The sequence below is a fragment of the Lagopus leucura genome, unplaced genomic scaffold, assembly GCF_019238085.1.
Source record: "Lagopus leucura isolate 7727_CA_CO unplaced genomic scaffold, USGS_WTPT01 Super-Scaffold_100027, whole genome shotgun sequence".
Taxonomy (NCBI): domain Eukaryota; kingdom Metazoa; phylum Chordata; class Aves; order Galliformes; family Phasianidae; genus Lagopus; species Lagopus leucura.
The window spans coordinates 2,470,981-2,490,310 of NW_024962278.1; the positions used below are offsets into that span (position 1 = coordinate 2,470,981).

Sequence of the window (19,330 nt, forward strand, 5' to 3'; positions counted from 1 at the left end):
CCTCCACTATAAAATGGGCTTTATCAGAGTACTCCCGTTCAGAGCTTGTACTGCTGCATATTTCAGAGTAGAAAGAGGAGAATAAGATAATGTAGGAAAGGTAGAAAAGTAACCCTGTTCAACAACTCCTGGCTGTTCGTTGAATCCTGTGCAAAAATACTTTTTTCTTAAATCCTTTTATGACACACACTGCTTCTGAAACAAATTCTGAATGCTTCAAAGCAAGGAATAATGTAAAGTGGAAAAGAAGAGGTGAAACACTGACAGAGATGTATTATACCCAGAACCCAAATTTCTTGTTTCCTTCTGGATACAGTGCTGTCTGTCCTGTACAGTCAGGTTTATTAGCATTGCGTTCAAGGTCTGTCAACATAACACTGCTGAAATCAGAGATATTTGCCGATATGTGAAAACTGTGTAAACTGCAGCTAATTTTTTTCAAAAAATACTGGTCGGCTATAATGTGAATTATAAAAATATTAATTCAAATGGCACTTGCAGGCAAGTGGTGACTAGTAGAAAAGCTATTCCAGATCTCACTTGTTCGTGCCCATGAGCATTTGACTGAGAACTGTAGGTTAATGTGTAGGATTAAATAATGTGCAGTTGCCTGGAGAAGGGTTTGCAAATATGTCTAATTGGATTTGTGTTTCTGAGGAAGCAGGGGTCATTAACAGAACCGACCAGGGTTGGGGCTGGCTGGCCTCTCAGCACTGGGGAGAGCACCGCGTACTTCTGGCAGAGTCCTCTGGCTGGCTCTTCAGCAAGCTGTCTCCTCTTTGTACCAGAACCTCTCCTCCAGAGCCACCCTGACAGAGCAGCCTGCCTGCATCTGGGCCTTAAATGCAAAATTAAGAAATAAGGTGCTACTGATGGTGTGACTTCATGAACCCTCTACTTTAGTTTGCAAAACTTTACAGGTGTGCTAATGTGAGTGAGAAAACACTACATGACCTGACATAACTTTTTGTTATGTTTCCAAAGAAATCTTCAAGCATGCTCTTGCCCCATGCAGCCGCTTTGATTCAATGAACTCTGAGAAGTGTGTGGTTCTGTAGCTCCTTAAAAAAAAGCCAAAATGTTGTGGAAGGGGCTAACCTGGCACCAGAGTGAGAGTGTCTAGCTGATGAGCTGCAAATAGGAGATGATGTATCTCCACTCTCTCTCTTCACTACAATCTTGCAATTCACTTCCATGTTGCTGTGACAAGAGAGAGGGGAGCAAGGATTTGATGACAGTTGAAATACTACCTGCACTGTGATGCCTGGGAACTTTTTATATTCCCTTAACTCTCAGAAAAGCATCTGTGTGTGTGCTGCCATATCCTCAGTAAAACTCAGAGCCTTCCAGTCTTTGCTTGGATCAAGCCACGTTTCCTTGCCATGTTTCATGGCCTCTTTCTTTGCTCTTTCTCTCTGTCTATTTGTCCTTCTCTGCTCCCTCTCTCCCAAGCTCCCTTAGGATAATGTTTTTATTTGATTTTGCTCTCTCGTGAGCTGTATTATCGCTCCTTGATTTTTCTTCTACCTGCTCTACTTGACGCTGAAATTAATCTACATCTTGATCAGTTATGTCAGGTCATGTAGTGTTTTCTCACTCACATTAGCACATCTGTAAAGCTTTGCAAACTGAAGTAGAGGGTTCATGAAGTCACACCATCAGTAGCACCTTATTTCTTAATTTTGCATTAAATCAGTGAAAGTTCACTAAGAGTTGCATCAGACTGAAGCTGAGGCAAGTAAGTAATGAAGAACCAAATGTACAATGATTTTTGTCTAAATAAACTGATACTGAATTTAAGAAAGTACTGGATAGATCCACATCTTGGTTGAAGATCTAGTTTCTGTATTATACTCTGAAACTGCAGCTGAGATACAAAATAATGAAAATATGCTAGCTTCCTGTTGCTTCATGCAGACGGGAAGGTGGAAGGAGGAAGCAGATTTATTTGTTTAGGTGAGGTCAAATGGTCTTAAAATATAGCTGTTACTGTCTGGCCCAGAACACAAAACTCAATGGTCTGTCTTTCTCCCTCTTACTCTTAATAACTTCATAGCATATTGTTGAGGGGAAAACCAACAGTGAGTAACTAATAAAATATCACTCCTCAAGCTTAGTGTCTTAATGAGAACATTCAGAAGATGCCAAAGGAAAAGTGTGTGGAGAGGGGAACTCCTCCCCATCTGTTCCTATTTGAAAAAGCTGCACAATGGTATATCTGCATAATTAGCAGTGGGTCTGTTTCTTTCAGCATGGGATGTAGAGGTACTGCCAGCATGGAAGACTGGTGCTTCCTGGAAACTAAAAAGCAGGGAGGAATGTTTCCTAGTGATTCAAGCTGTGCCCGCGCAGGGCAGCAGTTACTGCTCCTGAGGGAACAGGGTGATTTCTCCCCATGCAGCATACCCCAGATCTTGCAGAGTAGGGTTGCTAATGGCCCTTAGGCTTAGTGGTCACAAGAAGCTGAACAAGGTAGGAAGAGGAGGCCTTTTTCTGCTTGTGTGTCAATTCTCATCTTTTGCCTTGTGGACATCCTGATTTTGCAGCTGTTTTATTGCTTTTAGATGTGATCTGAAGCACTTTGTTTTTCACCTCTTTCCCAAAGAGTGAGTTGTATTAGATAAATATCATCTTTTTTTCTCACTGTTGTTTTAGGTTTTTTATGACCAACAGAAATACAGTAACTGCTCTTTACAATGGGGTCTCTGCAGAACTTTCAGTACTGTATGACTTCTAAAGCCTTTTGGGAAAAAAAAAACAAAAAAAAAACAAAGCAAAAGCTTTGAATATTCTTAGAAACTTTTTGTGGAACTCTGATTGAATTTTTATCTCCTGTTATAATTTGGCAGCACAAACTAACATTAGATCTAGTCTAAAGAAACATTTCAATACCATGCATTCATTAGCTGCTCTAGAAGTGAGAACCTGCAGGAGGTTTGCAGAGATACTCATCACTGTTTACCTGAGTTTGTTGTCTGATTACACCGAGTTCCCCATTACCAACTTAAATTTACTGTAGCATTAGCATTTACATGAGTTTATACTCTAAGAATCTACTTGCATTGCTTCATGAGCAAGATGCCACATATGGTGTTATTGATGCAAATCTGAGGGTAAAATTCATATTTATTCGGGCACTTAATATATCTTTGAAGACCAAAGCTTAAAATTGGCTTTAAATTACAATGAATTTAGTTTTACAGTCACACAATTATGTCTGTACCTTTTTAGTATGACTACCTCTGTTCTGGAATTCTCCTTCCCCAGAGCAGTATGTGTAGTTCTTAAATGCTTGTTTAAAACTGGCAGATTCAGGTATAGTTATTCATCCACTTGGCTTTTGAGCAGTTGCTCTAAGAATAATAATGTGATTAGGTTTCATGTTTATGTCAAGAAATACTGGCTTGCTTTATTAGTAGTGCAGTAACGCTGTTTTGGTATTCAGTGGGAGTGCACCATGATGCTCAGTGCTGAGTTGGGTGGATACCATGAGCTGTGGCACAGGTCACAGCAGCAGAAGGGTGCTGGGGAGCCCTACAGAAACCTATCTGTACAAACTCAGAGAACCAAATACATGCTAGCAGCTTTCCTCAGGGCGTGATAGTCAGAAAGGCAAGTTCTGGCTGCTGTTAGCAAAGTAGGCCTATGTTGCCAGGATGGAGAAAGATATTCAAAGAACAGAAGAACAGCTTTGTCACAGTTTTGCAATGACTTCAGTTGTCTCACAGATTCTGTTGCAGTTTTATTAATCCTTCAGAAGAACAAATTACCCATTAGACTTTGGTTGTTGCAGGTGAACTTGCTTCTTTGGTCTACTTTATTTTGTTTCATTTAGAAATACTGCATGCAATTTGGGGGTTATCATTGTTAATGAAATAATTGCAAATAGTGTTTTTAGGGTACAACACTGTGATGTGAGGTCTATTTTCAGAGATCTCACTTTATCAGGGCATCTCAAAATGTTCAAAATAGGACTTGTGTAGAATAAAATAGGCTTTGCTTATTACACCACGCCTTCCTTTCACTTCCTTTAGATATTTTCTTCTTTATTATTCAATATTTATTTGTAAACCAATTAGTACTGAGTGTGCCTACAGAAGAGTTACGTTCTCTTGCCATGAATTTTTAACAGATAAACTTACTGTTTGGGAATATTCAACAAAACAGTGAACTTGAATCAGATAATGAATATTCATAACAAGCAATTTTCTGCAGACAGTGAAGTTGGTGGTATTAACATTGTCAGTTGAGGCCTAAGTCACTAATCATAAATTCTTAATGCTGTGCTCAGTGAAAATCTGTTGAACCAAGGATGAAAATATTTTCATAAACCATTTACTGTGCATTCCTATAGAACAAACATACAGTTTTTTCCTCCATTATGGGGTATTTGCCATTGTTAAAGAAGGAGGAAATTGGAGATAGTTGTGATTGTCTTTCTCATATCTCTCTGCAGGACTGTGCATGTTCAGTTGTATTTGAATGCTGGGTTATAAGCACCATCCAAAGCAATACATCTGTTTTAGGTATCTTTTTGAGGTTTTGTTAGTGAAGCCCATTGAAAGCTCATGTAGTAGTGATTGATTTCAGATGTCCCAGTATTGTAATAAGCTATTTAATTACACCACAAAAGGTCATAACATACCCACAGATCTGCAATACTTGTACTGTTTTGTTTATTGATCAATAGTTTCATGGCTGCCATACTTAAAAGGATTTAAAGTCACCACAGACTTCTAACCATTAAATCCTGTCAGATTTTCTTGAAATCCATCAATACTTTTTTACTAATAACTAGAATTTTTCTGATAGAAGAGAGCTGCTGCAAAGGCATTGGATAGGTGAGGAGGTAATAAAGCATACTACTTAGCGTGCCGTAAATGGGTGTCAGTGCAAATGAGATTTAGTTTATTTAGTCATTGCAAAATTTATTTTAAATCCTAGTGACATTTAAACTCCTCATTTCTACTCCATAATCATTCTGTGCTAATTGTAATATCAGTCTGTTTGCTGCTCTTAAAAGGCTAGAGGCCAATGAGACACTTATTTGAAAAGAGCACTTAATTCCTCCATAAACGGCAGAGTTCTGAGCCTCTCCCCATCTCTGCTCTCTCTCTAACCTGAAGTATGAAACTGTAACGTAAAGCATTGCAGGCTGATGAAATGCCAAATATCAACTACCCTACTCATGGAGACTGCCATCCATTATATCAAGCACAAAAAGCATAGTTTTGTTGATGGGGTTCCTATTCTGGCTTCCATATTCTGATTGGGTAACTTTTGTATAACAACATGTATAATTGTGTTGATGATTTTTAAGAATTAGAGAAAAATATAGCTAAGATGCTGAATTAGTGCTTGTGTGAAACTGAGAAACAAAAATCTGAAATGATAAGGTGACAGCAAGACCTTTGGGAAGGAGATGGCATAAATGCAGCTGATTTGTCCATTGCTGTTTCCACCACAGCTGTGAAGAACACAAACAGGAATCCTGAAATACTTATGATTTTCCCAGGTCTTTTCTTTCCAGGAAGTATTGGCAGCAAAAAGAAAATGCATTTTTAGATTTCAGATATTCTTCTTATTACATTGGGGTCCTCAATACGTCATTATTCTCATTCTCTAGTAGCTATGGAATTCAAATCCAAATTTTGATTTTCTGAAGTTCAAACTCCATAGCCTACATAGACTTGTTTTTCACCATCTCTCTACGCGTATGCAAACATTAAACTAATTAAACTCTCTTAGATTTTTTGGTGCTTTAATTCTATAGATCTACTGTGTAGCTAAGCCAAGATCCTAATTTAATGGAATCAGCTAAATAAAATACTAAATACTGTTTACAACATTATTAAAGAGACCTTTTCTTTATCAGCTTCATGATTTAGTAAAAGCTGATGTAATAGGTGCTAGATCCCTGCTCAGTGTGCATCCATAATACGTATTTTGCCCTTTGCAAAAGGAAAACATTAATAAAACCATTGGATGCTACAAATTGACAGTTTGTTCATAAAGACTTTTTATTCTGCTAAAATGTTCAGAAGTCTACAATGTAGATGTATTTTTGCTTGTGAAGGAGGAATTTCACTGACAGTACAGGGTTGCATTCAGTATGGATCAAAGTATTTTTACATTGAGCATAAAATGTCAGTGAGCAGTGACAGGAGCACTGGATATTTTAGGGCTCTCCAAGAATTCAGGTTTATGATAAGAAATTAAGTTTATAAAAACAGTCATTTTTCCATGCTTTTTAAAGTAAAGTGTAAATAGATAAATAAATGAATAAAAGGAATCACTCATTATATGTGGGAAATAGAGCCACATAAACACAGCCTTTCTTCACTTTTTGCTTCACTTTTTTCAGCAGAAGTTAGATCCTGTAACATTATACATCTCCAGTGCTATTTTACCATCCAATTTCAGCTCCACATGCACTAGGAATAAACTTGTTATATGGCTTTCTGTCTTTCTTTTGGCTCAGTGTATCTCTATGGCTAACTAATTGGTGGCTTTGCTTTTGGTTTGGTTTGGTTTTACACAGTAGCCCAAGATCAGAATTTTGTTCACAACGCAGTTCCTCTTTCCTAGTGGAAAAGCAGAAGTAAATGCTCTTACTCCAAATGCAGGATAAATTAAAGGACTCCCAATGGCTTCAGTCAGCGATGTGTCAGGTCCTTCTTTGGAGAGGATGTGGAAGGTGCAGCAGCCAGCACAAATAGCTTAGCTTACCACCTTTCCATTCAAATATTGTCTGGAAAGTTCTGAGATACTGTAATGGGACGTTCATTAGCGCCTTGTCACTGATGCTACTTGTTTTCTGTGTAAGGAAGATTGGTTTTTCTGTTGTTTTGTCATGCTTTTCAGAGCATCTAATATAATAACCTCCTTTCAAAGTGTTCCATTAGTACACAGCGCTCGGCAGTACCGTGGTGCACAAAATGTGGAGGTGATGAGCTGAGCTCCACTAAGTCTTGTACTAGATACTGATTTAAATACAGCAGAGTTGGGAACAGTCTCTTAAAACTCCAACTGGCAGTAATTCAGGGTTTTCTTGACATTGTGCCCTGATGAAAAGGGAGTTTATTAAAGCTTATGTAACCCGCAGCAGTATGTTGTAGTGGTATAACTGCAAAATGCCTTTTCCTCTTTACTAATCTCTTCAGCAAGCATAGCCATTGTGTGTGATAGAAGTTGTGTAGAAGACTTGACCTTGCTGCCAATTTTCCTTTTGCCTTCTGGAGAGCGAGGGTTGTTCTGAAGTGTTCCTACTCTGAGCATTTCTCCCAGTCTGGAAAGGCTTGATGTGTTTTGTTTGCACTTTTCATTGTTCCTTTTGTTTTGGACATCACACCACAGTGTAGACAGACAAAGAAAACAAGTAAAAATTGTGTGGTGAGGTTGTAAAAGCAGACCTCCTGTTCCTATGTGGGGATAGCAGAGGCTGGTGTGCATTCTGAAATGCTGTAATCCACTTCTGGAAGCATTCACAGTTAAAATCTTACAGAAACCTTGGACATGGTGAAAGGCAGAGCTGGCAGTGCTTTTGGTGATATGCAGCAGAGCTCCATTAATTTTTGAAGGAATTCTATTAATTCACAATGATGATATGTCTGCCCTGCATTTTTATGGCCAGAAGACAGGCCCAGTAGAGCTGCTTGTCTTGTCTGCTCTACATGTATGTTTTTAACTAGTGAAGCTTAGGGATTTTTTTAATTCAAGTAGCTAGAACTTAAGCACTGTATTACACACATGCTCACATATTTGGACCGTGTTAAGACAGTGTCTGTTAAGATTTTGGAACTGAAACTTGTCAGTGTTCAGGTTGTCTGATAAAAAATATGAAGTTGATTCCTTGAGCATATGCACTAGAATTTAGATTTTAATTACACTACTGAATTATTTTTATACTCTGTTTTTGCCCAACTGGTTCTGCAGGGTGAAGCTGTTCTAGAATTCAAACCATCTGTGTGTTGAGATAAAGGCTGTTGCTTGTAAACTGCTTATCTGTAGCTGTCAGAAAAGTTGGAAAGTGGATTGTGAGTGCAGCAGGGTATTTTAGCAAAGAGAAGGCATCATGATGAAAGCTCCACTCTCATGGAGGATGAATGTGACTCGTGCCCATACCACAGGTGTACTCTGACATTCATTTTTTTTAAGATGGTCACTACCATTGAAAATCCAATTTTTAGACTCCTGAACTGGAGTTCTGAGGGCTGGTTTGCCAAACAAGAGTCACTCACAGCTCTGATTAGCATCAGAAAAAAGGTATATTTAAAACATACAGCGCTTTGAAACTTAACTTTTCTTTTGCTGTCCTGACTGTGAGTCCACTGATGATACATTAAAAAGAAATTTCAAACACAGTACCACAATTCTGCAACATTTCTTACAAAATTGAAATCACAGAATGCCTTAGCTGGAAAGGACCTTAAAGCTCATCTAGTTCCAACCCATTGCTGTGGGCAAGGTTGCTACCCCCTGGACCGGGCTGCCTGGGGCTTCTTGCTCTTCCAGGAACACACGTTGGGACCAGCTTTGCTTCTGGTATTGTCACAAGCAGCATTTCAGAAAATGGTAGATAGTCTGCCAGCAGCATCTGAGCCAGCAGTGTTATAAGATCTTGTTCTTCCCCAGGTGCAAAAAGCCTTCTAGCTGCCACTCTTCAGAAGCAGTTCTTACATATTATGTTTTCCAAATATCTTGGCTACTTATCAGATGTTTATGTCTTATTCAGATTTTGACAAATATATGCATACATACATTTGCTTTACAATGAGTTGACTTTGCTGTGCACAATTAAGGGGTAAACCAGAGGGTATTTAGGCATAAATCAACAGAGTTTGTAAGAATGTTGCAATGTGTATGCGTACATAAAATATTTTAATTGACATAATAATATACCCTGTAGTTACATTTTATGAAAGTGTCCGTCATGTGCCTTTTCCAAGACGAACCCCAGGCACTGCGTGGAGCTTGCCATGTTTTCACATTATTTGTGATACCACGGTTAGGGTGATTATAATCTACATAATCTAGGAAAGTACCAGTTTTTCTGATTTCTCATAGCATTTTGTCACATCTCATCACCACAAGCATTTGTATTCAGTCCTCTCTGTCTGGTCACAGCTCGAAAAGACACTTGAGGTTTCTTTTGTTATATGCAGCTTGGAAGTGTAACTTACCATAATTACATCAGCAACTGTTTCATCTTGATAAAATTAATTAGTGTGGCAAAAGCTTCTTCTTTGTGTGTGTGTATATTAAAATTTAAAAAATTTTAGATGTAAGAATCATAAACACAAAAAAATTGGTATTATTGCTACAGTTTTAAAAATGTTATTGACAATTAAACTTGAATCTAATGAACTGATCAGAATGTATATAGAACAATATCCTCGTGTTAAACATTTGCTTTCCAGTTTCTTATCTTTCCAAGAAATTATTAGATTGAGCAGGGATATGAAGTGTAGAACTTATGTTTTGTAATTCTCTGTGTGTTTCCATTATCTGTGTTGTCTTATCTTGAGAAAACTAGCTTTCTATGTCTAGTCTTTGATCCGTAACAGCTCACATCATTTCAAAAACAGAAGTAATTGTTGATGACATTCTTCTCTCACTATGTAAAAGTTGGTGTAGTGGAAACTTCTAGGCAGAGACAACTTTTGGAGATGCTCCTTGATCTTCAGGCTTATTTTCTAAATCTTTGAATAAATTAATTTGGTTGATTGTAGAGGGAACCAAAGAATTGTCTGGGAAGAAAAACAGATTGTATAGAGACCGAGGAAGAAGAACACAGTAACCTTTTATATATTTTCTCGACAGTTAATTTATAGCAAATTATATTCACTGAATCCAAATACATCATTACTTAATATGATAGAAGGATCTGGAAAACTTGGAGGCTGATGTAGTTTATTGTCAAAATCTCAGGCAATCATTTTTCAAAACTAGCATGTAATGATTTCGTTATGTCACAGGTTCCCAGTCTGAACCACCATCATGCAGTGCCAGTTCCATCACTTGCCCATCTGCCTGCACCTGCAGCAACAATGTGGTGGATTGTCGAGGAAGGGGCTTAACAGAAATTCCAGCTAACCTACCGGAGGACATTTGGGAAATGTAAGTGCCAGTGCAGTGCATCATTCTTTGTCATTTCTCTCCATTTTTAATCCTTGTTACGTGAAAGAAAGTCATGTGTTTTGAAAACTGTGTTCTGAGTAGATAGCTGATTATGGTACTTGTCCTCTTTGCCTACACTCTTTTGATTAAGGGCTCAAACCATTCATTGATATATATTAAGATTCTGCTTGAAGTTCCCTACCTTGCAAGAAGGTGAAGTTCCTGTCACATTATGTGAAGACTGTTTACATCTCACAAGTCTGGGATTACAGTTGTATACTCATGAAAAACACAGTCCCTTTTTGTTTTCGTCAAGTCAGATTGTTTTATCTTTTGTTGGTGGATTCCCCAGGAAGTGGAGGGATTTCATGTCAATTTGACAGGTTGCATTTGTAAAGAGGTGAGATATGACATCAGAACAGATTGTCCCTCCAATTTCTGGTATGCCACATTTCATTACTCCCAATTCTTTAACATTTTTCTTAATTGTGTGTTGAAAGATCAAATGCAGACTTGTTTCTTTTTACCACTTTTAAGATTTGTAATCATCTATTTTTGTGTCCGTAGCTTCTGCCATGATCCTGAAATACTATTAGAGAAAACTAAACTGCTTTTGTTTAGTCTGTAAGGAATGCAGATCAATTCTTTTCCTGTTTAGGAGGTTGTAGTGCAGTGATTACCAGTATCCAACCAGCTTTTACAGACTACATAGTATGGATTTAAATATTTTTATTGTCAGTGGGCAGCTTTTAATTGCTGTAGAAAAACTGCTGCATTGCAAAATTCAGTGGAATAAAGGATAAATTGGTGAGGCTACACATAAGCAATTCCATTGTTATGACTGCCAGGAATGTAGGGGTTATGGCCAGTGAAGGCAATGTGCTACATGGCTTGTTGATGATCTGCTCTACAGTACTGTTCCTCTGACTTCATCAGTTGCTTTTATTATTTTTCTCCTCAAAATTGTTTGGATTATTATCTCAGCATAACAATTAGAAGTGGCTTACTATGCTTGATTATTTCCTATTGGGGTATAAAATATTAGCACAGTGAATGCAGAAAATAAACATCTTAAAATTACCATTGTTGAGCATGTATGTAGAGTCCTTAAAACATTTACAGGAAGTATAAACCCATGCACAAGCTGTTCTGAATGCCTGTTTAGTTGCCTCCTGACAAAATTCAGAACGTATTTGTTGTGCTGGTGTCTGCTTACATTGTTGCATATAAAATGCACGTGTAATACTTGATTTTCTATCTATGGAAGTTAGCTTAAAAATATCCTACAAATATGAATTTTGTTCAGTGTGCTAAGAAAAGTCAGAGTTTAATCTTGTTTTCAATTCTGTCAGATAGGGAACAAGCAAGTTTGCAGGAGTGACTGGAACAGTTTTTTATAATAGGCAGAAAAGAGACTGGTTTCAGACTTGCTCCCGAATTAGGGTTGGGTTTAGAGAATTGTAAAATGTTACTTGGTAATGTTAACAGTATTAGCAGAAATCAAATCAGCTTTGTGGTCCTATGCTGAAGTCACATGGATAGCAGTATCTGCAGGAAGACTGAAACTGGTGTGCTCCAACACTTCCCTGCAGCAGTGCAGTTAGAGTCAGAGAGCAAGTGAAAATGTTGGTCCCTAGCTTGGTCACAGTAGCACTGAATATTCACATCCTGTCTCCTTTCTAGTATCTCTAGCACCTATGACTTCTGAAAGTGATTTAGGAGGGCAGAAAGTGGAGGAAAACTTGGAGATCCTTTAAGGTAGATGATGAGATAGCCAGTCAAGATGCAGGTAACATTTTGAGAAACTTTCATGACCTGCAGGTTATAAAACTTCTAGCTCCATAGAACACCGCCTGAAGCTCGTTAGTAATTTACATGTCAGACTTCTTGCGTTTTAGGCCATGCTTGTTTCAGTCTCTGCCTACTGAGAATCCTTTTAGATCACGTTAATCCTGCATACATCCTTTACAAATTCATTGTCATTTCCGGTGGGAGTAGTTCTGCAGAAGGAATATTGGTGAATAGTATGTTCAGAGTGTAATGTGAGCTAACCCTTATGTAAACCTTATTGCTGACTTTATAACGCAGTCAATGCCAAGAAGTTTACTTTTTTAATGAAATATATCTTAAGAAATTCAAGTAGTTCTATCAGAATGAGTGACATCAGCGACATTGCCATTGGCACGTACCATTCTTTTTCTTTTGGTAGAGCAGTTTTTTTGTCAAAGTACTGGTAAGAAAGAATAATCTAAAATCCAAGGGCAAACCATTACACATTCTCACATCTAGTTTAAGTAAAGGATATTCTCACAGAACAAAATGTTTCTAGAAGGATGGAAGATTGCTGCCGCAGTGTTTTCTCAGAAAAATCCTGGCGTAAATTCCTTTGACCAAGAAAACCATTCTGTTTTATGAGAAGTTTATTGTACTGCTCAGAAATTCAGTTTGGCTGAGTCTACTCTACACTTATTCAATAAAAATCCATCCAAAGGTCAGGCTCCAGCTATACATGGAATAATGACTGTCTTTTGATTTGATACAATAGGCAGAATAATGTTCTCTTGCTGTAATGCAGCTATGGAACCAAACAAATTCTCCCTATGTGCAGCAGCCCACATCTCTCAGCACAGAGAGTTGTGAGGTTATGTGTTGGCTGGTATTTTTTTTTCCCTTTGGGGTTGTTCCCTATTGTTGGAGATAAGTCACACCCTTTGCATAAAAGGCAGCTGTAGTGGTGCTGCCTGAACACTTATTTCTGTACCCTGTTATCCTGTGGGCTGATTCTGATTATCTTATTGAGATCTGTCTCTTACTAGAGATGAAATTCCTCTTTTGGAATACGTGGTATGAACAAACTACTTTGCTGGGTTACTAATGCACACACCACATTTCAAAATTCCTATGGGATATTACTTGAGGTGGTGTATTTTTCATTTATCTGTTCTACCTAGCATTGTAAATACACATTCCACATTTAAAAACCCCAAACATTTCCTCTGTAGACTGTAGTCTATTCAGAATATTTATATGTTAGTATTAAAATGCTGTGCTTACTCCTCCACCTGGGGCATTTCCAAGTTCCTTTGCTTATTAGTTACATTCAATTACAGCTTTCTACTTGTATTTCCTCTTAACTTCGTCTTTCTTCATAAGCCAAACTGTGCCAGATAAGAACCCTTGACTGAGTTCCTGCAGAACTGAAACACACAGCTGTTACTGTAACCAGATCATTAAAGATGAAGAACATTTTACTCTATGTTTCAGTATTAATTAAGGGTCTTTTACTCTGCCTTCTTCCTCCTTTCTTTTTTCATTAATAATAGAAAGGCAGAGCGTTTCTAGCAAAGCTTCCAAAAAGTCTTACGTTTGCTTTTGTTGATAAAAAGCTATCACAAAAGAGACACTTCCCTTGTCACAGGACATAAAACAGATAACATATAATACTCATTTTCCCTTGCTTCTGACCTCTGCCACATGTGACTTGGAAGTTTGTTGTGTTGCTGTATTATACTTTTCCTTTTGGTGCGTTATCCTGAAGGCCCTCGTTACAAGCGTGTTCATTAGTAAATAAAGGAATTTAGGAAAGCTAGAAAGCTGTGTGCTGGGCTTACTTCTTCATCATTTCATAAAATAGATAGCTAGAATGTACGAAATGCTATTCCTTTTCTGTAAAGTTATTTGTTTAGTCAGGAGCTGACAGCAGCAGCCAAATTAACTGAGGAAAAATGAAGAAGAAAACTCAAGAAACTAAAGCTAAGGATTAGACAAAGGATGTTGTGTGATGTAAAAGATTCCCTTTTTACAAAGTGATTCCCTTCTATATTTCAGAGAACAGATGACCACTGTATGTTATAGAGAAACTGAAGAGAATAGCCATGGAGCAGTTCTGCATGAATGCTCTGATGAAAGCAAAAATCATTAAGCACCTGGAAATTTACTAAAAGAGACATACCCAAACAAATATGCCTTCATGCTTTGCTGATAAATGAGTGATGTGGTCACATCATGACATTGGCGTGGTATATGCAATAAAAGGAGAAGTTTACATGTGTCTAGGAAGGGTAAGAGAAAATGATTGTAAGATAAAAGGGAGAGATAGCATAATGGCTTGAAAACGTGCGAAATGGACTCAGCCTTGGAGAGGAGGGCTGACCTAGGGACTGGGGAGGAGATGAAGTCTCCAGACAATCCATTTTCTGATCAGACTTGATCTTATCAGGCACTGCTGTTCTGAAGGACCTTCTGAGGATGTAAGAGGAGGATCTGATTAATCGCCAAGGATTGCAGTGTGTGTTGGGACAGAGACTTGAGAGAATAAAGATGGGCTTTGCTCTGTATCGAAATTGTTGGGGTAAGGAAGGCTGAACAAGAAACAGCAAACGTGATGATGACCGGAAACAAAGTCAATTGTGACAGACTGACAGAAGAGTCTGAGAAAGTGAGGAATGTCTGGGGATAAAGCCTGTAGTTGCCAGTAGTGATCCTGGGGCACAGCTCACCAAGTGGGCTTTGGGGATGTGGCAGGCAGGCTGGGATGGCAGGGTGACAGACAGACAGGGCCGGACAGGCTGCCAGGCCACGACAGAGCAGTGGGTGAAGCTGGAGCCAGTGCAGTTCACAGAGATAGAAACACTGCCTTCCTGATGTGTCACCATGAGCATTTGCAACCCAACAACAGCTAAACAACACGGCCAAGAACTATTTTAACCGTTGTTATTTCTTCCAGTTAAATACTAATTCAGAGGTGTTGACTCTGTGCTTGTCCTGCTGGAACTGATTATGGCATCTTTTGATTTTGAGTTCAGTAAATAGAGAAAGACATAAAAATACTTAAGGATTCAGGTTGAAGCAGTAAAGAAAATTTTATATATGTGTGTTTGTATGGAATCTGGTGCAAAAACAGGAAAATTCTAAAATGAGGGCATTGGAGGAGATCATGTCACGAGTGCTGTTCAGATTGGGTTGTATCTCCTTTTGCCTGTGGGTTTATTGATTGATTCTGAGTAAGTGAGTTGCACAGACTTCCATGGGTGGTCATTAATGATGTAATCTTCCTTTTCTGGCTGGCTCAACTGAGATATTCAGAAGCACTTGAGGACTCACAGCTGCAGTAGAAGTCAGTAGGACTGCTTTGAGCATGCAGTGTTGCTCTACACTTATTACTCTGTAAAGCCAAGTCCCCATGGTCTGCAGACTGCAGTCTACAAACACATGAATCTAGATACACTTAATGACATATCTGGTGAGATGGTAACCACAGCTTCTAGTCTGGCTTCTGAGCAGAGAGTCAGAGAGTGAAACAGGCTGGCAGTGCTGCTACCAGTAGCTAGCTAAGGCTTAAGGTCAGTTTTGAGTCACTTCTCTTTATTGATTTATTTTATCATTCTCTCTGTTGAAAGCTGATAGTTGAATTGATGACTAAGGGTTTCTAGGCATGAATAGTACTTGAATTTGGTACAATTTCTACACTTAAGAAAAATGCTAGAATTTTATTGTTAAAAAAAGATCTAATGCTGTTGTTTTTTTGCATCATTCTGTCAAAATGAAGACAAGCCTACATTTCTTCAAGAAAATCACTTTGAAATGAAATGTTGTACTTATTCCATCTTTAATCAATGCATTTCTGACAAATTTAATATTCTGAGAATTGCTGTCATGGGAGTAACACTGTGTTGGGAATCCTGAAGTATGGACATACTTTCTCAGCTTCAAGAAGACAAAAGTTTTTTGCATTTCTCAAGAATATAAGTGTGTGGACACCACACATTTGAGAGTAGAGGGAAGACAGTTATGAATTTAACATTATTCTCCCTCCTAAAAGAAACTTATACTAATTTTCCCAGGCTTCCAGTAAATGCTGGAGCTGAAGCCAGCACAGTATTTTTGAACACCGTAATAAATGTTCCATAATTGCCTCTGGTGGCAAGTTCTCTGGGTAGGGAATCAGGTTGGCTCCTGTAGTTGAATCATGTAATATGATTTTCATTCACTGCTGTAAATTGGCTCTGGACAGTTTCACATGTCAGATTTGACTACTGTTTAGTGGGTTTCACAAGGCAAACTGTATTATTGGCTCCTTACATTCAACATCAAAATGAGATTTCTACTGTCAAGCCAGAAACAGGTAGATGACCTTCTACTGAATGATGGCAAGACCCAAAAATAAGGATGAAATAATAAAATATTTTAGGTTGACCGTCAGCAGAAAAAAAACACAAAATTATGGGAAATGTCAAGAAGGTGCTTTGTTTGCTGAGGTAGCTGAAGAAAAATAATTTATAATACAGGCAGTAACTGCAAGGAGTTTCTGTTTTACGACCAAGGCAGGATTTATCTCTTACATGTTTGTCTGTGTAAGTAACTAGTGTCATCCCTAAGCATGATAAGGTGTTTTTGTTTTGATAAATCTAGACTGCATACACCAATAATGATATTCATTCTTTTGGTCGCATGATTTTTACCATGTTCTCTCTTTTTACAATTGAGAAATTTACACTTTAAAAAAAAATAATTAAAAAAAAGTTAAGCGCAGGTGAAATTTACTGAGGCAAGCTGTGCAGGAGTTACTGTTCTTACAGGGCTGTAGGTTTGGATCTGTTGGCTTTTTTTGTTGGTCACTTTCTGCTCCAGAGACATCACTTCAGCAGGGACGTGTATTTGGCCTTGTTAACAAGAAATGAATGGTAAGGCCAGAAAGGGCAACAAGTAGTGGTACCACATAATCAAATTTGTTAACTGAATATCTTTCAGCAAAGGGTAGGAGATTCAGATCGACAAAAGTCCCTAATAGAAATGTATTTCAAAACCTTTTGCCAAGTCTGGTTTGTTGAAAACCACTGCTTCTTGTTTACATTTGTGAAATGTAGCAGTAGGCCAAGTATTGATTGTTAGTATGCACTGAAGAGACCGTGCATCTCCCATGTATAGACTTGAAGCTTCAGATTAAAAAAAAAAACAACAACAAAAGAACAAAACGAAACCAAAGCAACAACAACAAAAACCAGCCACAACAAAACACGCTCAGCAGAGATCTGAGCCTGCATTCTTGAAAAGTAGCTGAGAGAACCTCACCCTCATGTAGCATCCCCCAGGCCAGTCTCCTTGGAGCTCTCTGAACTGAATGCAGAAGGTCTCAGCTGGAACCGTGGGGGGCCACAACAATCTGAAAGTGAGACCAAAGTTTCTGCTGTTGTTACCACACCAAAGGATCTCGGAAACCCAAACCTGCAGGAAGACACACCTGCTGATTGAATGAAGCACACAGCTTGGCTGTGTTTCTTTAGAGGTGGCTGATTGTCTGCGGACGAAGGACGTATTCTGTCCCATGGTCCTCACAGCCATCTGTAGGCAGATCCCGGAGAGAATCTTCCTGCAAATACAGATCCGAAGTCCGTGGGAGCCATGGAAGTGTGCTGAGAAGGGAAGTGATTTCCATCTAATGCTAGCTAGGTTCTTCTAAGGTACAGCAGTGATCCTAAATATCAAATGATGGGAAGTAGCAAAAAAAGAGTGAGAGGATATTTTGTATTTTACCCCTAGAACAGCTTGCATTTAGCCTATTAGCATCCTCACTGATTGTACCTACTGCTGATGGCTTGCAATTGAAATCGCTGCTTTTACCCCTGGGCACAGCCTGCAAAAAGGTCTCACAGATGTGGACTGCAGGCTGAGCAAGCTGAGGCACCGACATCGTGTTTGGTGGGTGCTGCACCCCCTCTGAAGATGGAGCAGGGAAAGGCAATCAGTGGGACTGGCAGGAGAAAGTAATACTGCAGTATGATGAGAAAAGCCAAAAATACCACCAGGGAAGATGGAGTATTGCAGTGGTAGACAGAGAAGCCTTGAGGTCTGGCAGTATCTTACTGCATACTGTGTTTGTATAGATAAAAACATTGGTATCATGTCAAAAACTGTTTTGCAAAATAGCCAACTACAGTTTTATCAGATATATCCCTGTCTGTCTGTACAGCACTTGGCACAAAATTAAAATACCACAACAGAGCCAGTGGGTTTCCAGTCTGACCACCATTATAAATTCACTTCTTACGCTGGGACCTGGGTCAGCTTAACCAAATTAACTGTAGTATGTCAGAAAATCCAATATCGCTAGCATTACTTTTAGATGAACACCATGGTATGGGGGAACACATCAGAAGAAGTGGTTTCATTCTGGTGGATGCCTTTTGGTTAGTGGAGTTAACTATGTAACTTCCTAGCTAGATTTATTTTGAAATGCCACTTCATTCTTGGTGAGATTTTGTCCACTAAGAATTTGCCCTTAGATGAATGCCTGAGAAGCATGAGGAGCTTGACTGCTGGATCCTGAAAATCAACACCAAACATCAGTATAAGAAGTATATTATTCTTCAAGGGGAACTCTGCTTGTCACCTTGTATTAATATAGGTGGACAGTTCACTGGCTCTCACTTCTCTAATTCCTAACACAGAGAGGCAGGCTCAATGAGAGAGCTTTTCATAATAGATATTAATTTTGTTTGGAAGTCGTTCAGGCACTGTGATGAAAGGTAGAATTATAAAAGTCTTGGAGAACTGTGTGTGTTTATAGTGGCAATCTTTGGCTAAGGTAGAGACTAAAGGTTTTAGCTATCTTAGTTAAAAAAAAAAGCAAGCACTGAGGTATTTAGTTCTTGTTAGTGTAGGTCTATAAACTTTGTAAAGCAACAGAACTGCAGGATTTTTGCCTCATGCTTTGCAGAGAAGTGCCCTGTGCAGTGCTGCGGTGTAAAGAGCAGGGACTGTGAGACGTCTGCTTCTCACTGCAGAGTAAGCTGCAAGTGCTGACAGTGTGAATGCAGGACAAGGTTCCTCCCTACCCCGTGAAGGTGTCCCCTATGCAGTGCTGTCTTTGGGTGAATCCATCAGTGCAGCTGCCTGCTGTGGGTGGAGGAAGAAAGGGGTCAGGACGGCGTTCGGCTCTAGCCCGTAGTTGCTGTAAGACAACCAGATTTTAAGTATGATCTATTCCTATTAAATACTGAAAATAAATTTGTGAACTTTTCCTCATTGAAGATTAAAATGCATGATAAGATATGCAAGTCCAGAATGTGAGATAAATGGCAAATAATAGTCCAAGCAGCTTTTGTGATCCAGTTGTTCTCTCCCCTTGGCAAGGACAAGCATGCTGTCTGTTGTTCAGGAAGTTTCATCCTCCTTAATACAAAGCATTGGGTGAACATGTGGGTTATTTCTC

General features: G+C 38.8%; 1 protein-coding gene across 3 annotated transcripts in view; it reads left to right on the forward strand.

Annotated features, from left to right (window-relative positions):
• Positions 1 to 19,330, forward strand: part of SLIT3 (slit guidance ligand 3) — a 472,709-nt gene that overhangs the window by 301,805 nt on the left and 151,574 nt on the right. For all 3 annotated transcript variants that reach the window (XM_042880662.1, XM_042880663.1, XM_042880664.1), the window contains exon 10: positions 9,978 to 10,119. In XM_042880662.1, the coding sequence (XP_042736596.1) occupies positions 9,978 to 10,119 (142 nt within the window). The remainder of the gene's footprint in view (positions 1 to 9,977; positions 10,120 to 19,330) is intronic.